The sequence below is a fragment of the Oncorhynchus gorbuscha genome, linkage group LG12, assembly GCF_021184085.1.
Source record: "Oncorhynchus gorbuscha isolate QuinsamMale2020 ecotype Even-year linkage group LG12, OgorEven_v1.0, whole genome shotgun sequence".
NCBI lineage: Eukaryota > Metazoa > Chordata > Actinopteri > Salmoniformes > Salmonidae > Oncorhynchus > Oncorhynchus gorbuscha.
This window is the reverse complement of record NC_060184.1, coordinates 38129199-38154621: the sequence shown is the minus strand read 5'-3', so window position 1 is coordinate 38154621 and position 25423 is coordinate 38129199. Positions and strand designations below refer to the sequence as shown.

The 25423-nt window shown below is 45.6% G+C and overlaps 1 protein-coding gene across 2 annotated transcripts in view; it reads right to left on the bottom strand.

Annotated features, from left to right (window-relative positions):
- The window catches only part of LOC123991686 (MAM domain-containing glycosylphosphatidylinositol anchor protein 2-like), a 371078-nt gene that overhangs the window by 130295 nt on the left and 215360 nt on the right, over positions 1-25423 (bottom strand). For both annotated transcript variants that reach the window (XR_006830836.1, XM_046293334.1), the window contains exons 7-9: positions 24290-24381; positions 23989-24226; positions 799-1092 (exon numbers count right to left, since the gene is read on the bottom strand). Coding sequence is in view for 1 of the 2 variants with exons in the window: in XM_046293334.1 (XP_046149290.1) it covers positions 799-1092; positions 23989-24226; positions 24290-24381 (624 nt within the window). In the remaining variant the exon portion in view is untranslated. The remainder of the gene's footprint in view (positions 1-798; positions 1093-23988; positions 24227-24289; positions 24382-25423) is intronic.

The following is a 25423-nucleotide window of genomic DNA, read 5'->3' as shown; positions in this document are numbered from 1 at the left end:
GTGCCTATTAATGTTAAACACCAGTGGTGTAACTAGAGCTTTCTAACTGCACTGAACCAAAACAGTGGGGTCGGGAGGGAAGCAAAACTTTCCAGCCGGCAAAACCATTCATCTTGGGGTGACAGGGGGAGGGGGTGCAACATGTCATCTGTTAATTATTATATAATATGATTCTCTTTTAATTCAGACTTGCTCAAAACATGACTAAATATGGAAAATGACAAATTGCCCAATGGATCATATACTATTTTGGTTAAAAAAAGCGGGGATATAAAAACATACGTTTGCTCCCCTGTTTTTAAAGTGGGGATGCATTTGCTCCATCTGCCCCATTGCTCAGGCGCCTTTATGAGTGTGCATATATGTGCGTCCTGACAGTGCAGCTATAGAGGTTGGGACTCATTTTAAACCCTTCCCTTCAAAGGAACATTGGATGGCTGTGGGAGGGCGAGAGGGGTGGAGTGGAGAGAGAGAAAGAAAGAAAGAAAGATGAGATCCATTGAGGCTGCTGTAATGTTCTGTTACACACATCATGTAAGTGCACAGAAGCACATACACGATTACACATTCAGTGCGGTCTGGTCTGAATGAGGCTATTGAGAGAAGGCAAATAGATCGACCTACCACAAAACCGATCACAGATACTCCAGACAACATACAAACACCCAAACACAAAACATAAGAAACAACCATCCAAAGACCCCCAATCAAACCCCAACAGACATCCTCCACACAATCCCACCCACACACACCTACCCCACACAATCCTCCAGACTCATACCATTACCCACGACTCACATTGTACGATGAGCTCCACCACAGCTTCCCTGGGCTTCACATTAAACCCGTTGAACTGGCTGGTCTGGCAGCGGTAGGAGCCGGTCATCTCTCTGGACACGTTGACGATCCGCAGCACTCCGTCGTAGCTCTCAGCCTGCAGGCTCCCATCTGGCATGGGCGCCTCTTTATCGGCCCGAGACCACAGGATAATGGGCTTGGGCTTCCCTGAAACCAGACACTCGAGCTCCACCGTGTCGCCCTCCCGAACCACCAGGGGGCTCTTACCCCGTGGCACTGTCAGGTTGGGGGGAACTAAGAAAGAGAAAAACAGAGGAGGGACTGATATGGGGCTCTAGAAAGTCGGTTGGCGGGGTAAGGGGGAATGGTCGACGGGGGGAGAGGGGGAGGGATGGGAAAGCGAATGAGCATCCATGTTGCAATGGATTTGATGGAGTTTGAGTTGAGTGCTCGGCCACATACACACATTGCTAGTATGAGCTGAGTTGAGTCTCGGCCACACACACTGCTATTATGGAGAACCATGCCACGGAGAGAGTTGGAGTGATGGCTGTTAGCTTGGATTAAAGTAGGTAGGGAACAGTATGAACATTCACCAAACATGGTGATCAGCAGAGAAAGGGTTAACTGTAAGTAAGCAATGGTAAAACAATGGACAATGCAATGAAGAGCTGACGCACAAACAGACGTCATGAACGAAGGTCAACGAGCGGAATCAATAATTAAAATGCATCAGAAATCTGATAGATTTGCTTCCAATAAAATCAGACTTAAGGAGTCAGATCTCGTCCTCTCTAAACACGAGGCAAAAGAGGAGAACTTCAACCACAAATCTATAACAATGAGACCTTCTCTCAGTCATTATCACCACCATGACCATAACCATGATCATCATCATTCCCACCATCACGATCATTATCATCATAAAGAATTAATCTTAGTTTTCCAGGTAAGCCAGGTGAGCACAACTACTCATGAAAAGTACTGACCTATCTTTAAAAGGTAGACTCAGTGAAATGACATTGCCATGAACAACACCGCAGATATACTGTCTGCAAGACTTCGGTCTCAAACAGTCACACACCATATCTGCGCATGGGCACAGGTTCGCTTCACGCTGTTCACACCAAAACCAGGGGCTTCGTTCTGAACAGAACCATTTTTTTTTTCATTCCCTTCCACTGTTCCAACCAGAAAAGATCTGAACTGGTTTGAGCCCCCAAAAAGTACAGGTTTATATTGTTCCTTTCTGTTCCTTTTTACACTTATAATATATATATATATTTTACATTTCGCTCAACATTAAATGACTTCACCCTTCAATGTGGATAGAGCAGCTTGCTGTGGAGTCGGTAAGCGATATAATCTGTATTACAAAGTTGGTAAGAGCAAGTTGTGTTTTGCAGTAACCGCATGTTTAATCGTAATGAAAGAAACACACACACTATGCTCACAGTCACAGTGGAGCATGCGAGGGTGAGGAGAGAGCGAGAGGATTGAGGAAGCTTGCCTTGAAGCGCTGGGCATCTTGTTATAACATGCATTAGGCCCACATAATTATACCTATGAAGGAGCAGCTTCTATGGAGGAACTTTGCATTTCTTTGAACTTCCAAGTTGATTTAACGTTGGACCAGAGCAAACATTAGCGAGCTAGCGAGAAATAAAAATAAATGTCCTTTTTTCAGGACCCTGTCTTTCAAAGATAATTCGTAAAAATCCAAATAACTTCACAGATCTTCATTGTAAAGGGTTTAAACACTGATTCCCATGCTTGTTCAACGAACCATAATCAATTAAGGAACATGCACCTGTGGAACGGTCGTTAACAGCTTACAGATGGTAGGCAATTAAGGTTGTGCCGTGGCGGAGATCTTTGTGGGCTATACTTGGCCTTGTCTCAGGATGGTAAATTGGTGGTTGAAGATATCCCTCTAGTGGTGTGGGGCTGTGCTTTGGCAAAGTGGGTGGGGTTATATCCTTCCTGTTTGGCCCTGTACGGGGGTGTCCTCGGATGGGGCCACAGTGTCTCCTGACCCCTCCTGTCTCAGCCTCCAGTATTTATGCTGCAGTAGTTTATGTGTCGGGGGGCTAGGGTCAGTTTGTTATATCTGGAGTACTTCTCCTGTCCTATCCGGTGTCCTATGTGAATTTAAGTATGCTCTCTCTAATTCTCTCTTTCTCTCTTTCTTTCTCTCTCTTATTATTTGACCATGCTGGTCATTTATGAACATTTGAACATCTTGGCCATGTTCTGTTATAATCTCCACCCGGCACAGCCGGAAGAGGACTGGAGACCCCACATAGCCTGGTTCCTCTCTAGGTTTCTTCCTAGGTTTTGGCCTTTCTAGGGAGTTTTTCCTAGCCACCGTGCTTTTACACCTGCATTGCTTGCTGTTTGGGGGTTTAGGCTGGGTTTCTGTACAGCACTTTGAGATATCAGCTGATGTACGAAGGTCTATATAAATACATTTGATTTGATTTGACAGTTATGAAAACTTAGGACACCAAAGAGTCCTTTCTACTGACTCTGAAAAACACCAAAAGATGGATGCCCTGGGTCCCTGCTCATCTGCGTGATCATGCCTTAGGCATGCTGCAAGCAGGCATGAGGACTGCAGAAGTGGCCAGGACAATAAATTGCAATGTCCGTAATGTGAGATGTCTAAGACAGTGCTACAGGGAGACAGGACGGACAGCTGATCATCCTCGTAGTGGCAGACCATGTGAACAACACCTGCACAGGATCGGTACATCCGAACATCACGCCTGCGGGACAGGTACAGGATGGCAACAACAACTGCCCCGAATTACACCAGGAATGCACAATCCCTCCATCAGTGCTCAGACTGTTCGCAATAGGCTGAGAGAGGCTGGACTGAGGGCTTTCAGGCCTGTTGTAAGGCAGGTCCTCACCAGACATCACTGGCAACAACATCGCCTGCGGGCACAAACCCACCATCACTGGACCAGACAGAACCAGAAAAAAGTGCTCTTCCCTGACGAGTCGTGGTATTGTCTCACCAGGAGTGATAGACGGATTCCCATTTATCATCGAAGGAAGGAGCGTTACACCGAGGCCTGTACCCTGGAGCGGGTAAATGTTTTTTGAGGTGGATGGTCCGTCAGGGACTGGGGCGGTGTGTCACAGCATCACCGGACTGAGCTTGTTGTCATTGCAGGCAATTTCAACACTGTGCGTTACAGGGAAGACACTGTCCTCCTTCATGTGTCACCCTTCCTGCAGGCTCATCCAGACATGACCCTCCAGCATGACAATGCCACCAGCCATACTGCTCATTCTGTGAGTGATCTCAATCCCATTGAGCATGTCTGGGACCTGTTGGATCGGAGGGTGAGGGCTAGGGCCATTCCCCCCAGAAATGTCCGGGAACATGCAGGTGCCCTGGTGGAAGAGTGGGGTAACATCTCACAGCAAGAACTGACAAATCTGGTGTAGTCCATGAGGAGGAGATGCACTGCAGTACTTAATGCAGCTGGTGGCCACACCAGATACGGACTTACTTTTGATTTTGATCTCCTTTTGTTCAGGGACACATTATTCCATTTCTGTTAGTCACATGACTGTGGAACTTGTTCAGTTTATGACTCAGTTGTAGAATCTTGTTGTGTTCATACAAATACTAACACATGTTAATTTTAAGTTTGCTGAGTTTAGAATTAAAAACCTATCTTACCTTTTTTCAGTTAATACATTCAACGTAAAACATGGTAGCTATAGTATCTTTAACTAGGATTAAAAAAGTACATCCATTCTTCTCTAATTAAACATCTCACCTTAATTTATGAATTACACTTGTAATGTCGTCAGTCGGCCACCATAACCTACGCTTCAGATGGGAAGGGCAGGTATCCTACACACATAAACACGCACACCCAGTGTCAAAGTTTCCCAGCTGGCAAGCAGATGCTGGAATACGTTTCTGAGTGACAGTGAGGACTTTGCATAGGCGCTTTGTTGCAATTTTTGCAGAATGTAAAACGTTATTAACCAGTTCCTATGCTTTTAAAATAATAGTTCTGTTATGGAACAGTATACATCACTTTTGTTTTCTCAAATAATTGTTATTTATTTTCAGTTCTTTTCCCTTAACCGGTTTCAACCCTTGACAAAAACAGCAGAGAAGTTGAACCTTGTGCGTCAAGTTGTTGGCCCAGAAATTGACCCATTATGCTGTTTCCCTTCTGCATCTATGTCACATCGCTGAGTCTACCTTAAAAGCACAACAACAACACATCTAGATCAAACAAGACCCAGAAAATCTGACCCCACACACAGTTAAGGCTTCTCCTAAACTCTGAGTATACAAACCATTCAACAAAAAGTTATTCCTGAACTCTCTACATCTGATGATGGATGCAGAACCATTAGCAGGGTCAAAAGTTTGTCCCTATAAATATGTAGTTAGAGGGGAAGTTGAAGGGCCATTAGTGAGTGGACAATGAAGAAACAGGGGCAGAGTTACATTCCTATGGAGAAGTCTCCATTGGTTCCCGTGTGTGTGTGTGTGTGTGTGTGTGTGTGTGTGTGTGTGTGTGTGTGTGTGTGTGTGTGTGTGTGTGTGTGTGTGTGTGTGTGTGTGTGTGTGTGTGTGTGTGTGTGTGTGTGTGTGTGTGTGTGTGTGTGTGTGTGTGTGTGTGTGTGTGTACGTACTGTACATGCATGTGTGCAATTGTGTCCTGGGGCTGAGGATAAAATACATTGGCACTGGCAGGTTGGATCAACGGTGTAATCTAGTGGGCTGGGCACAGTAAACTTGTTAAATTAGAAGACCTGCCTATAAAACACAGCCTCTTTGTGTGTGTGTGTGTGTGTGTGTGTGTGTGTGTGTGTGTGTGTGTGTGTGTGTGTGTGTGTGTGTGTGTGTGTGTGTGTGTGTGTGTGTGTGTGTGTGTGTGTGTGTGTGTGTGTGTGTGTGTGTGTGTGTGTGTGCGCGCGCGCGCATGTCTAAACTCAGAGACAGATTTGCAGCTCTGATCCAAATAAACAATGCAATAAACACCAACCAGTCATGATATCATACCCAACAAACCTCAGACATTACACCAAAGCTCTTGCTCCTGACTTCAACACAGCCCTCAATGGACTCAAATGATGTTGAAATTCCACCCAATCATTTGAAGCAATATTGAAACTCCACTTCCAATAAATGTGTATGATGATGATAGTGATGAAATAACAGTCAACAGTCACTTTTTTTCTGATCCCCCGTTACGTGATCTACGTGATGTTCGGTCTGAACCTAAAGATGAGCAAATAAAACACCTGTTTCACCATGTCTTCTTCAATGAGTAGACAGACGGGTACAATGAATACGGTACGTAACTAGTAAATGTCTATTAAACCACAAAACATACATCAGTCGCTAATGAAGAATTTATCCAACATTTAACTACATCCGTTATTTGTTTTCACTAGGGACATTACTGCAACAATGGGTAGTAAAAAAAAAAATGTAACCACTATGAATGGTCAAGCAGTCGCAAAGTACATAACAACAAGATGGACTGGAGTCATTTTCTCACTCTCTCTAGTGATCACATAACACCAATCCATGACACACTTTCATAGCATATTGTCCCCGTATTGTTCCACACAACAGTTCTGAATATCCAGTGTGGCAATGCAGCCACACATTTGGACAACGGAGTTTCGACATGAGACATATTCTCTGAGTTTCCATACCAACATGAAGGCCGTCTTTCCATGTCTCTCTAGCCCAGTGGGCAGTTACAGCTGCTGGATTGTGCTCTTGGCTGGAGAATGCCATCGTAATGAAACCATGTGGAGCTGTTGCCGCTGCTGCCATCATCCTTGTGTGGCAACACACACACACACACACACACACACACACACACACACACACACACACACACACACACACACACACACACACACACACACACACACACACACACACACACACACACACACACACACACACACACACACACACACACACACACACACACACACACACACACACACTCTGTCACTGGTTAGTGTGTGTGTGACAGTTAAAGAAGCACACGCATCTTGAACTGTGTGTGCCTGCTGAGGTGTGTGTGCTTGCATGCATGTGCAATGGTTGATTTCCCAACAGACCCTCAGTGCCAGGCAGGGGCCGGACCCTCTGTTTGTACTGCAGCCAGGCTGTCCCTTCCATGGATCTGCCACTACCACCACAACAGACACCTGGCTATGTGAGCTGACTGCCAATATGGAATGTTTGTTGCTTGTTATTTTTATACAGCTCAGGCATATGTGTGGGGTCAGAAGGACTGCACGCATGACACAAAAAATAAACAAACAACTTCTCAACTGGCCTCTTTGGGTGAGTGCTGTGACATCACTTCCCGTTGCTATGGTAACGCTGCACTCTGCTCAAGTGAGTGTGTTTTAGAGAAAGACAGAGAGAGAGACAGAGAGAGAGAGCGAGAAAGAGAGACTGTGTGTGATGGCTCTAAGCCAGTGACTCGGCTGCTCTGTGACAGCGCTCTCTGTGGAGCCACTCCTCTGAGCTTCACCCCTGTGGGGACAGTGCGTTTGTGTTTTTGCGTGTGTGTTGGCCTTCAGGAATATACTGTGTCTGTCCTGCGGGGGCTCAAAAGGGCTTAGCAGGCTGACAGACCACGAGGGCACAGGGGAGAAACTAACACCACTCACAGGCACTGAGGCTCCACACACAGGGGCATTCCTCCAGGCCTAGATTCTATGTGTGTGTGTGTGTGTGTGTGTGCGCGCTTGGGTGAGTAAGTGTGAGCGTGCGTTCATATTTTTATGCGTGTGAGCCCTGATGCATATCGCGGTGCTTTCTTCTCCCCTGAAACACCACACTGAACATCACTGAAAGGCTTGTGTTCTGGTCATATGATTGTCACCATGGCAAATGAGATTCTCCACAGGCATGATGATTGTCATTTCACAAACAGGGGCTCACAGCAGCCTCCTCCATCATCGAAAGAGGTTTTATTTTTATGGTTAGACTTACAGACTATTTTACAACAATAAAATATGATCTTTTAGAAGAGGATTTCATTAAGCTGACGTACAATATGCATTTCTTTAAGTACAAGTCAACCACAATAGTGAGTACAGTTGGTTGAATCGACAGAGCAAATAGAAACTAAATACAGAGATTCAGCACTACCTTCAGTGAATGAGTGTGGAAAACCAATCCCACAGCTACCAACTGACCCACGGCAACCACAATACAAACAGGTACAGGGCTGGCCCGCTCATTAGGCAGGATTAGGCGTCAGCAGATTGGCGAGGGCGTCATTTTTTAAAGATAAACTGAGCAAGATGCATCTGCAACACATAAAACCTAATTAAATGCTGCCCCAAAACAATGACAATTTCTCTCAACCAGTGGCGTATTTGCTTTTTAGGTAGCGCTGATGCTGACCTATGATAAGCAGTGCCCACTTTGTCAATGGCAGGGACGCAAAATATTTACCTTCTGGTCCTTCTATGGTCCTTCTGTAGCTCAGTTGGTAGAGCATGGTGCTTGTAACTCCAGGGTAGTGGGTTCGATCCCCGGGACCACCCATACGTAGAATGTATGCACACATGACTGTAAGTCGCTTTGGATAAAAGCGTCTGCTAAATGGCATATATTATTACCTTGTCCATTCCCAGCACGCCTCTTGAGGCTGTTGGAGAGATGCCCCGCTGCGGCACACCAACATTCAGTATTTAAAAAAGAATACATCTAACATAAATCATGTATAGTAGCAGATGTTCAAGGCATTTGGAAAGTATTCAGACCCCTTCACCTTTTCCACATTTTGTTACTTTACAGCCTTATTCTAAAATGTATACATTTGTATTGTTTATTCACCAATCTACACACAATACCCCACAATGACAATGCAAAAAACGGTTTTTAGAATGTTTGCACATTTTCTGAAAACCCGAATACTTATGTAAATGTGATATTTCCTTCATTAAAAAAAAATACAGTTTTTGCTTTGTCATTGTGGGTTATTATGTGTAGATTGGTGAATAAACAATACAAATGTATACATTTTAGAATAAGGCTGTAAAGTAACAAAATGTGGAAAAAGTGAAGGGGTCTGAATACTTTCTGAATGCACTGATAGGATATTATAGAAAGAGTATGTGTGTCACGCCTTGGTCTTAGTATTTTGTGTTTTCTTTATTTATTTGGTCAGGCCAGGGTGTGACATGGGTTATTGTGGTGTGTTTTTTCTCTTGGGGTTTGTGGGGTGTCTAATTAGTCTATGGCTGCCTGAGGCGGTTCTCAATCAGAGTCAGGTGATTATCGTTGTCTCTGATTGGGAGCCGTATTTAGGCAGCCATATTCTGTGATTGTTTTCGTGGGTGATTGTTCCCATCTCTGTGTAGTGTTCACCAGATAGGCTGTAATAGGTTTTCGCGTTTCGTTTATTGTTTTTGTATATTATGTTATTTCATGTATCGTCGATTCTACATTAAAGAACATGAGTAACCACCACGCTGCATTTTGGTCCGATCCTTATTCTACCTCTTCATCAGAGGAGGAGATAGAAGAACGCCATTACAGAATCACCCACCACACCCGGACCGAGCGGCGTGGTAACAGGCAGCGACAGCAGGAGCAGCGAAAAGAGGAACGGACATGGGAGGATGAATTGTTCGGAGAAGGACCCTGGGATCAGCCGGGAGAATATCGCCGCCCCAAAGAAGTCCTGGAGGCGGCGAGAGCTTAGAGACGCTGGTATGAGGAGAAACAACAGCGGCAGCAGGAGCGACAATATCGGGACTACACTACTTGGGAGGCAATAGACAGGTGGGTGGTCGACCCAGGGAGAGTACCGGAGCCCGCCTGGGATTTGCTGGAGCAGTGCGAAGAGGGTTATAGGAGAATGGAGTTGGAGAGACAAGCACGACGGCGCAAAATGAAACCCAAGAGTCAGCCCCAAAAATTTATTGAAGGGGGGCTCAGGGAGAGTGTGGCAGAGTCAGGAGTCAGACCTGAGCCAACTCTCCCTGTTTATCGTGAGGAGCCAAAGAGGAGACCAGAACCAGAGCCGGTGTTAGAGGTGAGCGAAGCAGACTGTGAAGGAGTTAATGGGAAAAGTAGAGGAGAGAGTAATGAGGGAGTTGCTAGTATGGTGCTTTAGGTACGATATTCGTCCAACGGAGCGTGTCGGAGATTTAATGGCACCTGGGTCAGCGCTCCATACTCGTCCTGAGGTGCGTGTTAGTCAGCTGGTGAAAATTGTGCCAGCCTCACGCACTAGGCCTCCTGTGTACCTACCTAGCCTCGCACGTCCTGTGCCAGCCCTGCTCTCAGGCTCTCCAGTACACCTTCACGGTCCGGTCCATCCTGTGCCACCTTCACACACCAGTCCTCCGGTGGCAGCTCCCCGCACCAGGCTTCCTGTGCGTGTCCTCGGTCCAGTACCACCAGTTCCAGCACCACACACCAGGCCTTCAGTGCGCCTCGCCTGTTCAGTGCAGCCAGCGCTTTCCTCCTCTCTAACGCTGTCGGAGCCTCCCGCCTGTTCAGCGCAGCCAGCGTTTTCCTCCTCTCCTGCGCTGTCGGAGTCTCCCGCCTGTTCAGCGCTTCCAGAGCCTTCCTCCTCTACAGTGCTGCCGGAGCCTCCTGCCTGTTCAGTGCAGCCAGAGCTGCCAGTCTGCATGGAGCAGCCAGAGCTGCCAGTCTGCATGGAGCAGCCAGAGCTGCCAGTCTGCATGGAGCAGCCAGAGCTGCCAGTCTGCATGGAGCAGCCAGAGCTGCCAGTCTGCATGGAGCAGCCAGAGCTGCCAATCTGCATGGAGCAGCCAGAGCTGCCAGTTTGCATGGAGCAGCCAGAGCTGCCAGTTTGCATGGAGCAGCAAGAGCTGTCAGCCTGCATGGAGCAGCAAGAGCTGTCAGTCTGAATGGAGCAGCCTGAGCTGTCTATTTGCATGGAGCAGCCAGAGCTGCCAGTCTACATGGAGCAGCCAGAGCTGCCAGTCTACATGGAGCAGCCAGAGCTTTCAGTCTGCATGGAGCTGCCAGTCTGCATAGAGCAGCCAGAGCTGTCAGTCTGCATAGAGCAGCCAGAGCTGCCAGTCTACATGGAGCAGCCAGAGCTGCCAGTCTGCATGGAGCAGCCAGAGCAGCTAGATCCGCCAGTCAGCCATGATCTTCCAGATCTGCCAGTCAACCAGATTCTTCCAGATCTGCCAGTCAACCAGACTCTTCCAGATCTGCCAGTCAACCAGACTCTTCCAGATCCGCCAGCCAGCCAGGATTTGCCGGAGCCAACTACCTGCCTGAGCTTCCTCTCAGTCCCGAGCTTCCCCTCAGTCCCGGGCTTCCCCTCAGTCCCGGGCTTCCCCTCAGTCCCGAGCTTCCCCTCAGTCCCGAGCTTCCCCTCAGTCCCGAGCTTCCCTCAGTCCCGGCTTCCTCAGTCCCGGGCTTCCCTCAGTCCCGGCTTCCCTCAGCCCCGGGCTTCCCTCAGCCCCGAGCTTCCCTCAGTCCCGGCTTCCCCTCAGTCCCGGCTTCCCTCAGTCCCGGCTTCCCCTCAGTCCCGGCTTCCCTCAGTCCCGGCTCCCCCTCAGTCCCGAGCTTCCCCTCAGTCCCGGCTTCCCCTCAGTCCCGGCTTCCCCCTCAGTCCCGAGCTGCCCTCAGTCCCGAGCTGCCCCTCAGTCCCGAGCTGCCCTCAGTCACGAGCTGCCCTCAGTCACGAGCTGCCCCTCAGTCACGAGCTGCCCCTCAGTCACGAGCTGCCCTCAGTCCAGTGGGGTTCTGTGTGAGGACTATTAGGCCATGGTCGGTGGCGAGGGTGGATTATCCCAGGACGCGAGGGGGAGGAACTATGACATTAATGGAGTGGGGTCCACGTCCTGCCGGAGCCGCCACCATGGACAGACGCCCACCCAGACCCTCCCTATGGTTTCGAGGTGCGTCCGGGAGTCCGCACCTTAGGGGGGGGGGGTTCTGTCACGCCTTGGTCTTAGTATTTTGTGTTTTATTGATTTATTTGGTCAGGCCAGGGTGTGACATGGGTTTTTGTGGTGTGTTTTTTGTCTTGGGGTTTTGTGGGGTGTCTAATTAGTCTATGGTTGCCTGAGGCGGTTCTCAATCAGAGTCAGGTGATTATCGTTGTCTCTGATTGGGAGCCATATTTAGGCAGCCATATTCTGTGAGTGTTTTCGTGGGTGATTGTTCCCATCTCTGTGTAGTGTTCACCAGATAGGCTGTAATAGGTTTTCGTGTTTTGTTTATTGTTTTTGTATATTATGTTATTTCATGTATCGTCGATTCTACATTAAAGAACATGAGTAACCACCACGCTGCATTTTGGTCCGATCCATTCTACCTCTTCATCAGAGGAGGAGATAGAAGAACGTCGTTACAATGTGGCCTTTTCTGTAGCCTGGAGATGAAAAATGTTGACATCAAGCAGGTTTCTCCAATCAAATAGCCTGACGTAAATGGCGCCCAATCAAATAAAAATATGCTGACATGTTAACAAACAACATATCCTAAAAACAGGACAGGTCAAAGTCAAATGGACAACATGGTATGGACAATCAGGCTAGTCACAACTAGTGACCAGGAGTTTCATCCCGTGGGCTAAATTGTCATGATCTGTGGTTTCAAGTTTGTATCCTTAAAATGTTTTACGAGCTGATCATAGCGAAAAAGAAAATACTTCTGCATTTCCCACTGTGTAAACACATTGCAAATAGGCTCAGGATAATCAAGAATCCGGACTAAACAAGACAACGCAATGCCTGTTTTACAAATGGTGAGCCTACCACATGGATGGGCATTCATAAAATTATATTGCGGGCCGACATGGTAAGCTACACCCAGTAAGCACAGACCAACGCCTACCACATAGACGGGCATTCCCAAAATGTCATTTTAGACGAAACTGTAGGCCAGGGATAGGATCTCCAGGCCTCTGGGGCCTGATTGGTGTCACACGTTTTCCCCCAACACATCTGACACCAATAATCAACTAATCATGATCTTCAGTTTAGAATGCAATTAGATTCATGAGCTGTGTTGACTAGGGATGGGGAATAAGTGTGACACCACTCCGGCCCAAGGACTGGAGTTTCCCATCCCTGCTGTAGGCTGTACCTGAGTAAGCATGGACCGAAGCTGATGCCTTTTGGACATGTTTTTTTTTGGTGCAGTCTGGACCGGCATGATTTCCACATCCATGGAGAAAATAATTGGTCCATTCCGGACCAAATCTGAACCAGTCATAATATATGTCTATGTTCGGTTGGACCAGCCTTGATTTGGCCCAAATATAGACTACTATAAATTACATATTTTCATTCAAATGACATAACTTTCATTCAGAACTGAAAATGAGGCTGATTTCAACATCCGGAAAATATGTATTTTCAATACACAGAAAATACACATTGTTAATGTTCGGGAAAATACCTATTTTCAACTTTCATTCAGAACCTAAATTGAACCTAATTTCAACGTGTGGAAAAACACATATTTTAGAAGTCTTTTCAACGACATTTGGTTACTAGGAATATTCTTGAAGGGGTGGCAAATTTTTGTCTTCCTTAGGGCGGCAGAATGGCCAGGACTGGCCCTGCACAGGTAACTGAAGGTATCATGAGTCAAACGTGAATGTGCCATGCAGGATTCCTTTATCAGGCTCAGTGAGCTGGACTGAAGGCCTAGAGAAGATCAACAAACAGTTCACATCACATCAGCAACGTCTGCAGTGGCAGCCATGACAGTTCACTCAAGTCACCAGATAACACGGTCACTGGGATGATCAGAACCTCTCACTTCCTGTTAGTCCTGACGAGAGAGGGATGGACGGATGGATGGTTTAACTAAGGACAATGTGTTATCGATGAGTCAAACATTTATTTTAGTGTCAAAATTGACAAAGTATAAATAGGATAAATTCTGGTCATGAAGTCAGTCCCGTCTAAAACGGAGTTTGGAACCTAAGTGCGTTACAACGAGTAAATGAAGGTTGTGTTTGGATGTCAACAAATCATGCCCCCCTTTTGCCAAGCTCAACATGCAAATCGCCCTTCTGCCCAGTTCGCTTCCCTTCATTGAATGTTGCTCCGTTGATTCATCGCCCCCCCAACCAACGCGTTCAAAGGATCACAGACCTTTTAAACTGAAAAGTCCTTTACGAATTGACGTAAAATGCATGCTTCCAGCAGGATGCTCAGCCAACAACTATGGTTTGCATGCCCTGCTGAAGGACCCTATCAAGCGGGAATAGGTGGCTGTAGTTTGTTGGTCCCCAGTGGTGGTGAGTATACCGGCAGCTAGACCATAGACTGTTGGTTATGTGTCTGGTTATGTATATTTTGAGAATCTTTATCACTATCATCCCTAGCATAGCTGATGTTAGATAGCTAGCTACCATCTAGCTACTAGCTGGCTAACGTTAGCCTACCTCAATACAACATGGATTTGGCTTAGAAACACAACTTTTGAAAAGGAGGCAAATAATTAGTAGGAAACCCTTTTATCATGATTGTGAAGACAGCAGATTGACTGTAGATGCAGTATAACCAAAAATGTTTTTAAACTAACCCAAGATAGGCCAGAGCCTGTCATTTCCAATGGGAGCAAATTAATCTTTAAATTTTTTATTTATTTCACCTTTATTTAACCAGGTAGGCTAGTTGAGAACAAGTTCTCATTTGCAACTGCGACCTGGCCAAGATAAAGCATAGCAGTGTGAACAGACAACACAGAGTTACACATGGAGTAAACAATTAACAAGTCAATAACACAGTAGAAAAAAGGGAGTCTATATACAATGTGTGCAAAATGCATGAGGAGGTAGGCAAATAATTACAATTTACAGATTAACACTGGAATGATAAATGATCAGATGGTCATGTACAGGTAGAGATATTGGTGTGCAAAAGAGCAGAAAAGTAAATAAATAAAAACAGTATGGGGATGAGGTAGGTGAAAATGGGTGGGCTATTTACCAATAGACTATGTACAGCTGCAGCGATCGGTTAGCTGCTCAGATAGCTGATGTTTGAAGTTGGTGAGGGAGATAAAAGTCTCCAACTTCAGCGATTTTTGCAATTCGTTCCAGTCACAGGCAGCAGAGTACTGGAACGAAAGGCGGCCAAATGAGGTGTTGGCTTTAGGGATGATCAGTGAGATACACCTGCTGGAGCGCGTGCTACGGATGGGTGTTGCCATCGTGACCAGTGAACTGAGATAAGGCGGAGCTTTACCTAGCATGGTAGATGACCTGGAGCCAGTGGGTCTGGCGACGAATATGTAGCGAGGCATACAAGTCGCAGTGGTGGGTGGTATAAGGTGCTTTAGTGACAAAACGGATGGCACTGTGATAAACTGCATCCAGTTTGCTGAGTAGAGTGTTGGAAGCCATTTTGTAGATGACATCGCCGAAGTCGAGGATCGGTAGGATAGTCAGTTTTACTAGGGTAAGCTTGGCGGCGTGAGTGAAGGAGGCTTTGTTGCGGAATAGAAAGCCGACACTTGATTTGATTTTCGATTGGAGATGTTTGATATGAGTCTGGAAGGAGAGTTTGCAGTCTAGCCAGACACCTAGGTACTTATAGATGTCCACATATTCAAGGTCAGAACCATCCAGGGTGGTGATGCTAGTCGGGCATGCGGGTGCAGGCAGCGATCGGTTGAAAAGCATGCATTTGGTTTTACTAGCGTTTAAGAGCAGTTGGAGGCCACGGAAGGAGTGTTGTATGGCATTGAAGCTTGTTTGGAGGTCAGATAGCACAGTGTCCAATGACGGGCCGAAAGTATATAGAATGGTGTCGTCTGCGTAGAGGTGGATCAGGGAATCGCCCGCAGCAAGAGCAACATCATTGATATATACAGAGAAAAGAGTCGGCCCGAGAATTGAACCCTGTGGCACCCCCATAGAGACTGCCAGAGGACCGACAGAACAAGAACAAGCAAAGAGGTGGGCAGAGCCAATATCGAGCTAGTGAGATACTATTGGCGCGTTCTAGCTTTTATTAGCATATTTACGTTAGGGAACGTGTGCAACAACTCAATTCGCCCTTGCACTCCTTCTAAAGAATGCAATCTTTTGAAACTTTGTGTAAAGTCTAAAACGCAGTCCACTCTGTTTGTTAAAATATTCTAGTTTTGTAAACAGAAAACATGTACGGAGATCAAATGCTTCATCAATGAGAAAATATGCAGAATGTCGGCCAAAATCCATATTGCTCCATCCTCTTCCACTGCCGGCCACTGGGATTCCTCTCATCATCATGTTTGGTAGTGAGTGGAAACACCAACTGGATGCTTCACATTTACACATCCAGTGAAATATCTGGCTCATTGTTCTATCTGGGGTATAACTTTAGCAAGCTAACTAAGATTGAGGGGACCACCGTATTTTAGCTGGCCAACATTAGGATTATTGGTTATTTTTGACAAACTTTGCCTGTAACAGTAATGGCAACATTGACATCTCTCTACTCATAATATGGCAAAGTTGTTTCCTATGACTTATTTACATTTTAGCAGACGCTCTTATTCAGAGTGACTTACAGAATGAGTGCATACACTTTTATTCTGGGTCCCCGTGGGAATCAAACCCACAACCCTGGCGTTGCCAGGGCCATAATCTACCAACTGAGTTACATGGGACTGTTTGCCTATTTTAGCAATGTCATCATATTTCCATGTCTAGGGCACAAATAAATATTGGATGCAGCTATGGTGGTAGTAGCTAACTCACATCTGACTACAACAGTGTACTAACTAGCAGCCCCAAACTCAAGCCAACCCAAGGTCATAGCAAAACGCGGCACAGTTTGTTGCATAGTGTAACGGTTTCGCCGGCCTGAATCTAGTCCAATCTGTGGTCAGTCAGTCTACATCTGTAAACCCAAACGAGTTAGAATCCGCTTCCAAATAATTTCTTGAGCTATGTTTATAATTAAGGGATGATGGCAATCGTTGATCATGTTTTTCTGTTAGACAAAGTGCCCAGTTGGGTGCCTGACTGATCCCCTGGTCATTAACGGATGCCGGGACCTGCCAGTAGGAGCAAAGGTGAGTATCATAACATGTCCAGCAATGTGATTGCAATGGTTTAGCGACATCCAAAGATCATTTCATGCACTGTTCACTTGCTATTTTCACAGCTTGTCAGGCAAGACCTCAGAATAAAAAATGTGTCATGCGACACAAGTACCCTTGTGACACCTCCTCCGTTATTGCCAGTCTCCTATGAAACAAAATGCAATTGACCACTTGGCTGTGTATTATATCACCCTGTCACAGTCCCTCCCAGTCAAAACTACCCCATAAGATTGCCTTCTGTATGTCTGTCGAGAGATGTCCAGTTTGCAGCTGAACATGCAGCATAAAGTTGACCAGCAAAGTGGCTCTCATCAGCATCATGCAGACATACCCTCGCTGTGAGCGTTCCTACGAGTGGAACAGTTGGCAAGTATCCTGCCAGCAACCTTCAACTGTCAGCGGCGGCTTTCACAGGCTCATCATTTGTACAAATTCAGAAGGTAACCCACTTCCTTACTTTAATACATTTCATAAACCAATTGTGAAACACAATTTACATGTAAACTGATTTGTTTCCTAATTTCCACTTTTTAGATGCACATTGTATCATGTCCAGGGCGTAATATAACCTGGTGGAACCAGACTAATCTCTGTGTTCACCATTCTATTTCACTTCACGTTTTATGGTATCTGAAGTGAAATAGAAAGGGGAAGGCAGCGATCATGTAGGTTCCACCAGGCTAATCATAACCACCATTGATAATGTAATCAGTGTGTGTGTGTGTGTGTGTGTGTGTGTGTGTGTGTGTGTGTGTGTGTGTGTGTGTGTGTGTGTGTGTGTGTGTGTGTGTGTGTGTGTGTGTGTGTGTGTGTGTGTGTGTGTGTGTGTGTGTGTGTGTGTGTGTGTGTGTGTGTGTGTGTGTGTGTGTGGCACCGACCAGTAACTTTGATAAGGGGCCAGGAGCTGATCTACACTACTATGACCATCAATGGGGTTCTGGCAAAGACCTCACCTCTTGCCTTGCTCATAATTATAACAGAATTAGGTAGGTTTAGTCTGACCTCTTCAAACTTCAACATAGTACCTGTTTGTGTGTCAGATTATGGCCTATCCTAAATGACATTGGTAATAGAACTATGTGTGTATGTGTTCACAGAAACATGTATGGAGCCAGAACATGGAGACCTGCATGATGATGTGATGAAGTCCAGACTGACAGACAGGCTTGATGCTGATGTCTCTGAATGGAGAGAGACCTGGCACTCAGTATAACATTTTTACTAGACACAACTTTTACTTGTATTGTTTTTATTTTATGTTACTGAATTGACTGGTATCAGTCAATATGGGGAGGGAGAAGCCCTGTGTATTCTGCACCAGGACCAGGGAACTTCTGTTGTATATGGGACAGCACACAGGAAGGTATGACCACTCTGACATGTTTGACAAGGTAGCCCCATTACCAACATACAAAATGCTGATAGGCACAGTATCCATATCAATAACAATGAAATGTTATATTAGCAGAACATGGTATTACATAAAGGGTTGTTTACTCTACACGAACCTTGTTACTACATGTGAAAGTTATCAAAACACTTAGTTTAGAATATCTACATAAATTCAGCAATTGCATTCTTCTCATATTACTCTGTAGGCTACGGTCCTATTCAAAGCTTCCTCTGGCACCTCGCCCTGCCTGTAGTTATTGAACTCAACCTGCGGGAGGTTTGTGTGTTGTGAAAGATGGGGGCAAGGTTCTGACTGATTGGTGGTGGTAAGGACACACCCAAGAAACACCCACATCAAACCGACTTACGTTTGGTTTCTGTCATGGCCGCAGTCATCTGCATTTCTGTCATCTGCATTTCTTGAGCAGCAAGACAAAAAGACAAGGCCAAATCAGCGGGTGTAGCTCCCCTTTAAGTGAGTGCACTGGGGCTGAATTAAGTAGAGGGTCACATAGAGTAATGTTACCCGACTCAGATATCTCAAATGAAATCAAACAAATTAGAGGTCGTCTCCAAGTCTAACCTGCTTCTGGAAGGACAGTGGCTCTCACCAGTGTGTATTATTTTGAATCTGCCCTTCATTTATTTTTATTAAGTGCAGTTATTCATTTGGCTGGAGAGCCGCCGTGTGTTATTGGGTATCCCAGGTGTGGAACTGGCTGATGATTGAGAAACTGCTTATCAGGAACAGATTCATTACTTAAACATGGGAGAGATGGAGGTGATTTCCTATCCCCAAAAGGATTCGTGTTAATCAATTACAACATGGCTCAGGCCGAGCTAGGAGCTAGGATGAAAACCAGTGGAGCTCGTAGCTCTCTGGGACTGGGTTGGAGAACACTGGGAGTAAGATGTGGAATTACAAAATGTTTGTATCCCTAACAGGCAAGGATTTCTATTCCGTGTGTGTGCAACCACAGGTGTAATGCTGCTGCAACGTTCTGTTTATGACCAAGTCAGACTCAGTAAGTCTCGGATAGAATAGGTCTGTTTTGTATTCTTCCTTTAGCTAACTATAGTCGGTTAGATCACTCAGTCGGTGTATGGAAGCATATAATATCCAAATGTCAGATAATTCAATCACATCAAATGTATGTTTTCTGGGTAAAACTACTATAACTGGGGCCTGGGGCCTAACCTTTACATAAGCAATTCACAACACATTTATGAAGCAGTTCATGACATTTTAATGAGAGTTGAAGTAGGCCTATCATTCATTACATTAACATTCACGATTGATGTACTCATTCAACATCAGTGTCTCTCACAAGACTTAGGTCAACACATTATTCTCATTTTATTGCGCGTGTTTGTGAAGTGAGGGAGAACAATAGATGGGCTGGTTTAAACGAACTAATCGTGCATATAATTGTGTGAGTCCACACAAAAAGGTACAGCGAGACATGGACTCATCACAATGTTAGACAACTTTTTAGAGCAGAGAACATTTGACAAACTCACTTCAAGCCTCAGTATCTGAGAATAACAAGTACGCAAAGTTTGTGTTCGGGCTATTGTAATGTCAGTGATATGATGAACTAAGTGGCCACATGAGGCAGAATATGCAGAAATATGACATTTTTCTGATGTTGTGTAATTGCAGGTTGTGTCATTGCCACTATGCAGGTTTGGTCTACCTGAAGCATCAGCTTGACACAATGGCATAGGACGAGACAGAGCAATGAATGATGCCCAAAATGTCACAAGGTACAGGGGAGCTGGATGGGTACCTTGCCTGTGTGTCAGACAAGATGGACCTGCGTCATTCTGTTCCGTACATAAAGAAGCTGTCTCTCAAATTGAACACAGTCCTGCGATGCCTCTGCAGCTTCTAATTGTATTTTTTTAGCTGTGTTGGACTGTTCTTCACTGCAAAGACTCAATTCACTTTGAAAATCAGCTTCTGCTGAAACTGAACAGCAAGTTCAGAGAGAAGTGAAGGCATTATAACAGAACTCCTTTGTTTTTGCTGCAGGAACACGACATAACCTAATGTACTTCATCAACGTGGCCTACAGTTTATCAATCTATTGCGACATCTATAGACCCTTTTCTATTTCAGGGGGGTCTCAACGGTTTGCTCATTCAATTAAGCTAATTATCAAGGTCAATGATTTTATTTGCAAAGTAACGCCATTTATTTTACCCCCTTTTTCGCCCCAATTTCGATCTTGTCTCATCGCTGCAACTCCCCAACGGGCTCGAGAGGCGAAGGTCAAGTCATGCGTCCTCTGAAACATGACCTGTCAAACTGCGCTTCTTAGTACCTGGTCGTTTATCCCGGAAGCCAGATGCACCAATGTGTCGAAGGAAACGATGTTCAACTGACGACCGAGGTCAGGATGCAGGTGCCCGGCCTGCCACAAGAGCGAGAGGAACAAAGTTAAGTCCCCCCCCCCGGCCAAACCCTCCCCTAACCCGGATGACGCTTGGCCAATTGTGCACCGCCCTATCGGACTCCCGATCACTACCGGTTGGGATCGAACCCGGGTCTGTAGTGATGCCTCTAACAATGCGATTCAGTGCATTAGATTGCTGTGCCACTCTGGAGACCTACTTTGACTTTTTAAATTTGTTTTTTTTTTACTCTAAAAAGGGGCACTATCATAACAATGTTCACGGTATTATTCCAATCACGTAGTGTGAAAATATAGACAAAACACAAGAAAATCTGTATTTTGACTGCAGTAGGCCTTTAAAGGGGGACAGTAAGATGAATTGCATTTCATCCCATAGCATGAAAATGAGCCTCCGTTCCTCTCTTCTCTTTTCGCCAGTCTTTTAATTCTGTTGGTATTGGATGGGGAAATCTGGGCTCTCGTTTGGATACTGCCCATGAATAAACCATTAACTGTGCAATCTCAGGGTGCCCAAAAGAAAAAAAGAGACATGGATACTTAATGAGTGTGCGATGATTGTAAATATTAGCACTATTTTGTGTGTGTGTGTGTGTGTGGGGGGGGGACTAATGAAAGCTGTGGGGATAAAAGTGTAGTTAAAAGTACAGTAGAGTAGGAATATTCCCTGTCTGTGTTGTAGATAATGAGTGTGGCTGGGGCTGGGGGACTAGGACTGCAGTAGGGTAGAAGAGGCTGGGGTGGGGTGGAGGCTGGGCTGGGCGTGATTAAGCATGACTACAGCTGGAGCTGGGATAGGCTGAGCTGTGCTAGTTTAGTTGGACTGGCCTGGGTCCGCGCTTGGCTGTGAGAGTTTCACAGTGTTCAGGATTGAGATACTTTAAGATTCCATCTCCATCCAAACACTTCTAGGGCGTGAGGCCCCATCTCTTTCCAAATACATCAACAGCGTAAGGCCCCATCTTTTTCATAACACTTCCATGGCCAGTAGCCCTGGCAGAGCTGCAGTGTAATCTGCTCTAAATGCTTATATTAAGAGACTGTAATTACCACTAGCCTCTCTCTCCCTTCTGGAGAACATCAGAGATGGCTTAGTTAGACCAAACAGACAGCCAGCCAGGACCAAGACTAACCACTCAGTGCACAGCCGCACCATTGGCTAATAGGCTAATAAACCGCTGCGTCATTGGCTAACAACAACATAGCGACAGCCAGGATACAAAACAAGGAGATACAACCATTTTTCTCGACACAAGGAAGGGCAATGAAGAAAGCAAAGGGCAATGACGAAAGCAGTACACAGTAGAACTGTATGTTAATTTTTCTCTTCTACCTGTACATGAATCACTGTGTCTGTAACACAACGCTTTCATTGTATTCAAACCGCCGCAACTTAAAACAACCTTCACCTTAAAAAAACAAGTACACTAAAAAACCAATCCCATCCAAGCACAAAAGGCCCTTTCATATTATATGATCATCATAAAGACAGGTATTTCCTTTGTGTTTCTCTCTTCTTCTCTCAGACAGCAGCAGTGATGGTTCACATTAAAGAGTGTGTTTCTGCGTCGGTGAGTCTCGGCCAGGCACACACGCACGTGCAAACGCACACACACACACTCCAAAGGGAAAGGCTGCACTACTTAGAAGATAATGAGGAAACAAACTGGACAAGTACGATTGATCCCACTGTTTTATAGCACGGGGGATTATCAAAGGATTATTTTAGGGTAATTATGCACGAAGGTCGACAACAGGCTTTCATGTTGCTGCAGTGAATGGCAGCAGGGTGTGTTGTCACAGTGTGCGTAGTAAAGAGAGAGAGGAGGTTTGCCATAGCTACACACACAGAGGCAAGCATGAACAGGCACACACACACACACACACACACACACACACACACACACACACACACACACACACACACACACACACACACACACACACACACACACACACACACACACACACACACACACACACACACACACACACACACACACATCAGGAAGCCACCATGCGCCTTTCAAACACACCAATTCAGCAGCCAGCAAACTTGGAATTTTCTTCGGGAACACAACTGCCTTCCTTTGGTCATTCCAATCTCAGAGGGACAACGGTCAAGATGAGCAACTGCATGCCTGTTTGGCAGAGGAATTCCAAGTGGAAATTCCCAATTGGAGCACCTCTCTTGAGGCATGTTATCGATCAGGTCCCGTCCATTAGCAAAAGAGATGAGCGATGGGGTAATTGGAGGAGGCACAACACAGCAGGATGGGAGATCATTGATTGACCTCTAAGTGGTAATTACACATGATACTACCCCCCCCCCAGCCCCCCTCCCGACCCAGTGTAATCACTTCTCCATGTTAACCCATAGGTCTCTTCTCTTCCTTAACACCTATACCATTCTTTTCCTAACCGCTACCAATACAAACTTCTGCCCTTTTCTTTTCATACTGTATCGATGGTACCCTCCACAAACTCACTGTGTTGGGTATGTGCTGTTTATCTTCAGGTTATTCTCTTGTAATGAAGCCACCATTCTAGTCACCAGAATATCCTTATCTAAAGTCTCCCAGAGACATCATGCATGTAATGGATGTATGTCATGTTAGTAACACAAATGGTAATAGCAGCAGCCAATTAGATGAAAGGAGGGAATGGATTTAGTTTTGGAGCATGTCTGCATTCCAAATGGCACCCTATGCCCCATTTACTGCAGTAATTTTGATTAGAGCCCAGGTCAAAAGTGGTACACTATATAGGGAACATGGTGGTATTTGTGATGAAGCCCATAAATTGAGTCTGGATAGCAGGCAATAGGATGTTTGGTTCGGATTAGTTTGGGGTAGGAAATAGGTCACATTGTGGAAACAATACCACAAGCTAATTGGCAAATTCAATCGGCCACCATTTTATGTGTTTGTGGGAAATAGAGGAATTATGAAAGTGTATTTCTCCAGAGTGTGTATGTTTCAGCAGAAGAGAACATTTATATTGCTGTGTGTGTGTGTTAGTCTTAATGATGTACTGTATGCGTGCATGTGTCTGTGTACATCCCAAATGGCACCCTATTCCCTATATAGTGCACTATTTTGACCAAGGCCCATAAGGCTCTGGTCAAAAGTAGTGCACTATACAGTATAGGCTACAGGATGCAATTTGGGATGCAAACACTGTGTAGTCTTACGGAAGTCTCTATCCACCACAGTGGCGAAATGCTGATGTGTGTGTGTTATTGCTGAGTGTGGGGAAGTGTATAGGTCAATCTCCTGCTCTGACATGGCGGTGTGTGAGACTCACCAGTAGTGGAGGAGATGTTGACGTCTATGCTGATCTCAGGTATGCCCCCTCCCTTCAGTGCAGCCACACAGGTGTAGGTGCCAAAGTCAGTGAACTTCAGGTCGATGATGTCCAGGTTGGTGGTGCCTGGGGAAATGTCAGGGTCCGTCTGGGTGATCACCATTCGCTCAGAGCTACGCATGGCGCGGCCGTTCTTCAGCCAACCAAATGTCAGTTCCTCAGGGGGCGTAGCCTCCACCTGGAAGGAGTGGATAGGTGAGTATGCGTGTGAAAAGGGGATGGTGTGTGTGTGTGTTCTTACCTGGCAGGAGATCTTCACCTCGCGGCCTATTTGGATGTTGTCGTCATTATGGTAGGGGTCAGGGGTGATCCAGAAACGCCCCTTCTTCAACGCTGTGGAGAGAACATACAGGCAGACACACCAAAAAGTGAGAGAGGCACGATGCATGTGTGTGTGTTTAAGTGGCAGCCACAGGAGTAATTCCACATTGCCCTTTATTTGACACTGTAGACAAAATATACACTTAAAAGCATTTTTTTCTGCTAGAACAATAATGAAAAAAATTGCTTTTTTAGAAAGGAAATGTGTATTTTTGCATTTCCCCAACCTCATGAGACAACAAAAACACAACAGTTGAGAGGTTAGAGGCAGCATGGGTCAGCAACAGTGCAACACTTTTTAGAAGGGTGCAGGAAATGGATTTTGAATGGGGCGTCCAATTGTAAAGTAGCAAACTGCTGGCTGATCAGACTGGAATACTGTGTTTGTCTGAGATTCACTTTATCCATTCACGGTCTGTCTGAGAGTCTGTTGCTTGCATTCATTGATTGGAGAGGAAGTCATTACACACACACACACACACACACACACACACACACACACACACACACACACACACACACACACACACACACACACACACACACACACACACACACACACACACACACACACACACACACACACACACACACACACAAGAAAGCAGAACATTTGAGAAATATCAATGGAAAGATACTTATGGCTAATCCAGTTTAGTTTTCAAACAGCGTCATCAAATCAGAGTGAAGAGAAAAGCGGGCTGATTTCATTCTAATCTATGTTGCATTGTTTCCCAACGCTGCTGCTGTACAATTCATCTCGTCTGCACACACAAAAAATGATGGCGCTACAGAAATCGTTTCATCTAGCAATTCCCTTGAGACATTATCATATTCGGGTTTGGCGAAAAGGAAAATGAAAACAAAACCTGCATGTCAGGTTTAAACACAGGAAATTGAATGTGCAAAACATTGCGATGCTGGAGCCGAGCAGAAATAAGAAGGGGGGGGGGGTGGCACAGAGGGAAAGATTGACACAAGCCTGCACACTAAGACACCAGACTCAAACCAGACTTAAATCAATGTCAGCAGGCGGGTGAAAGACTGAAGACTG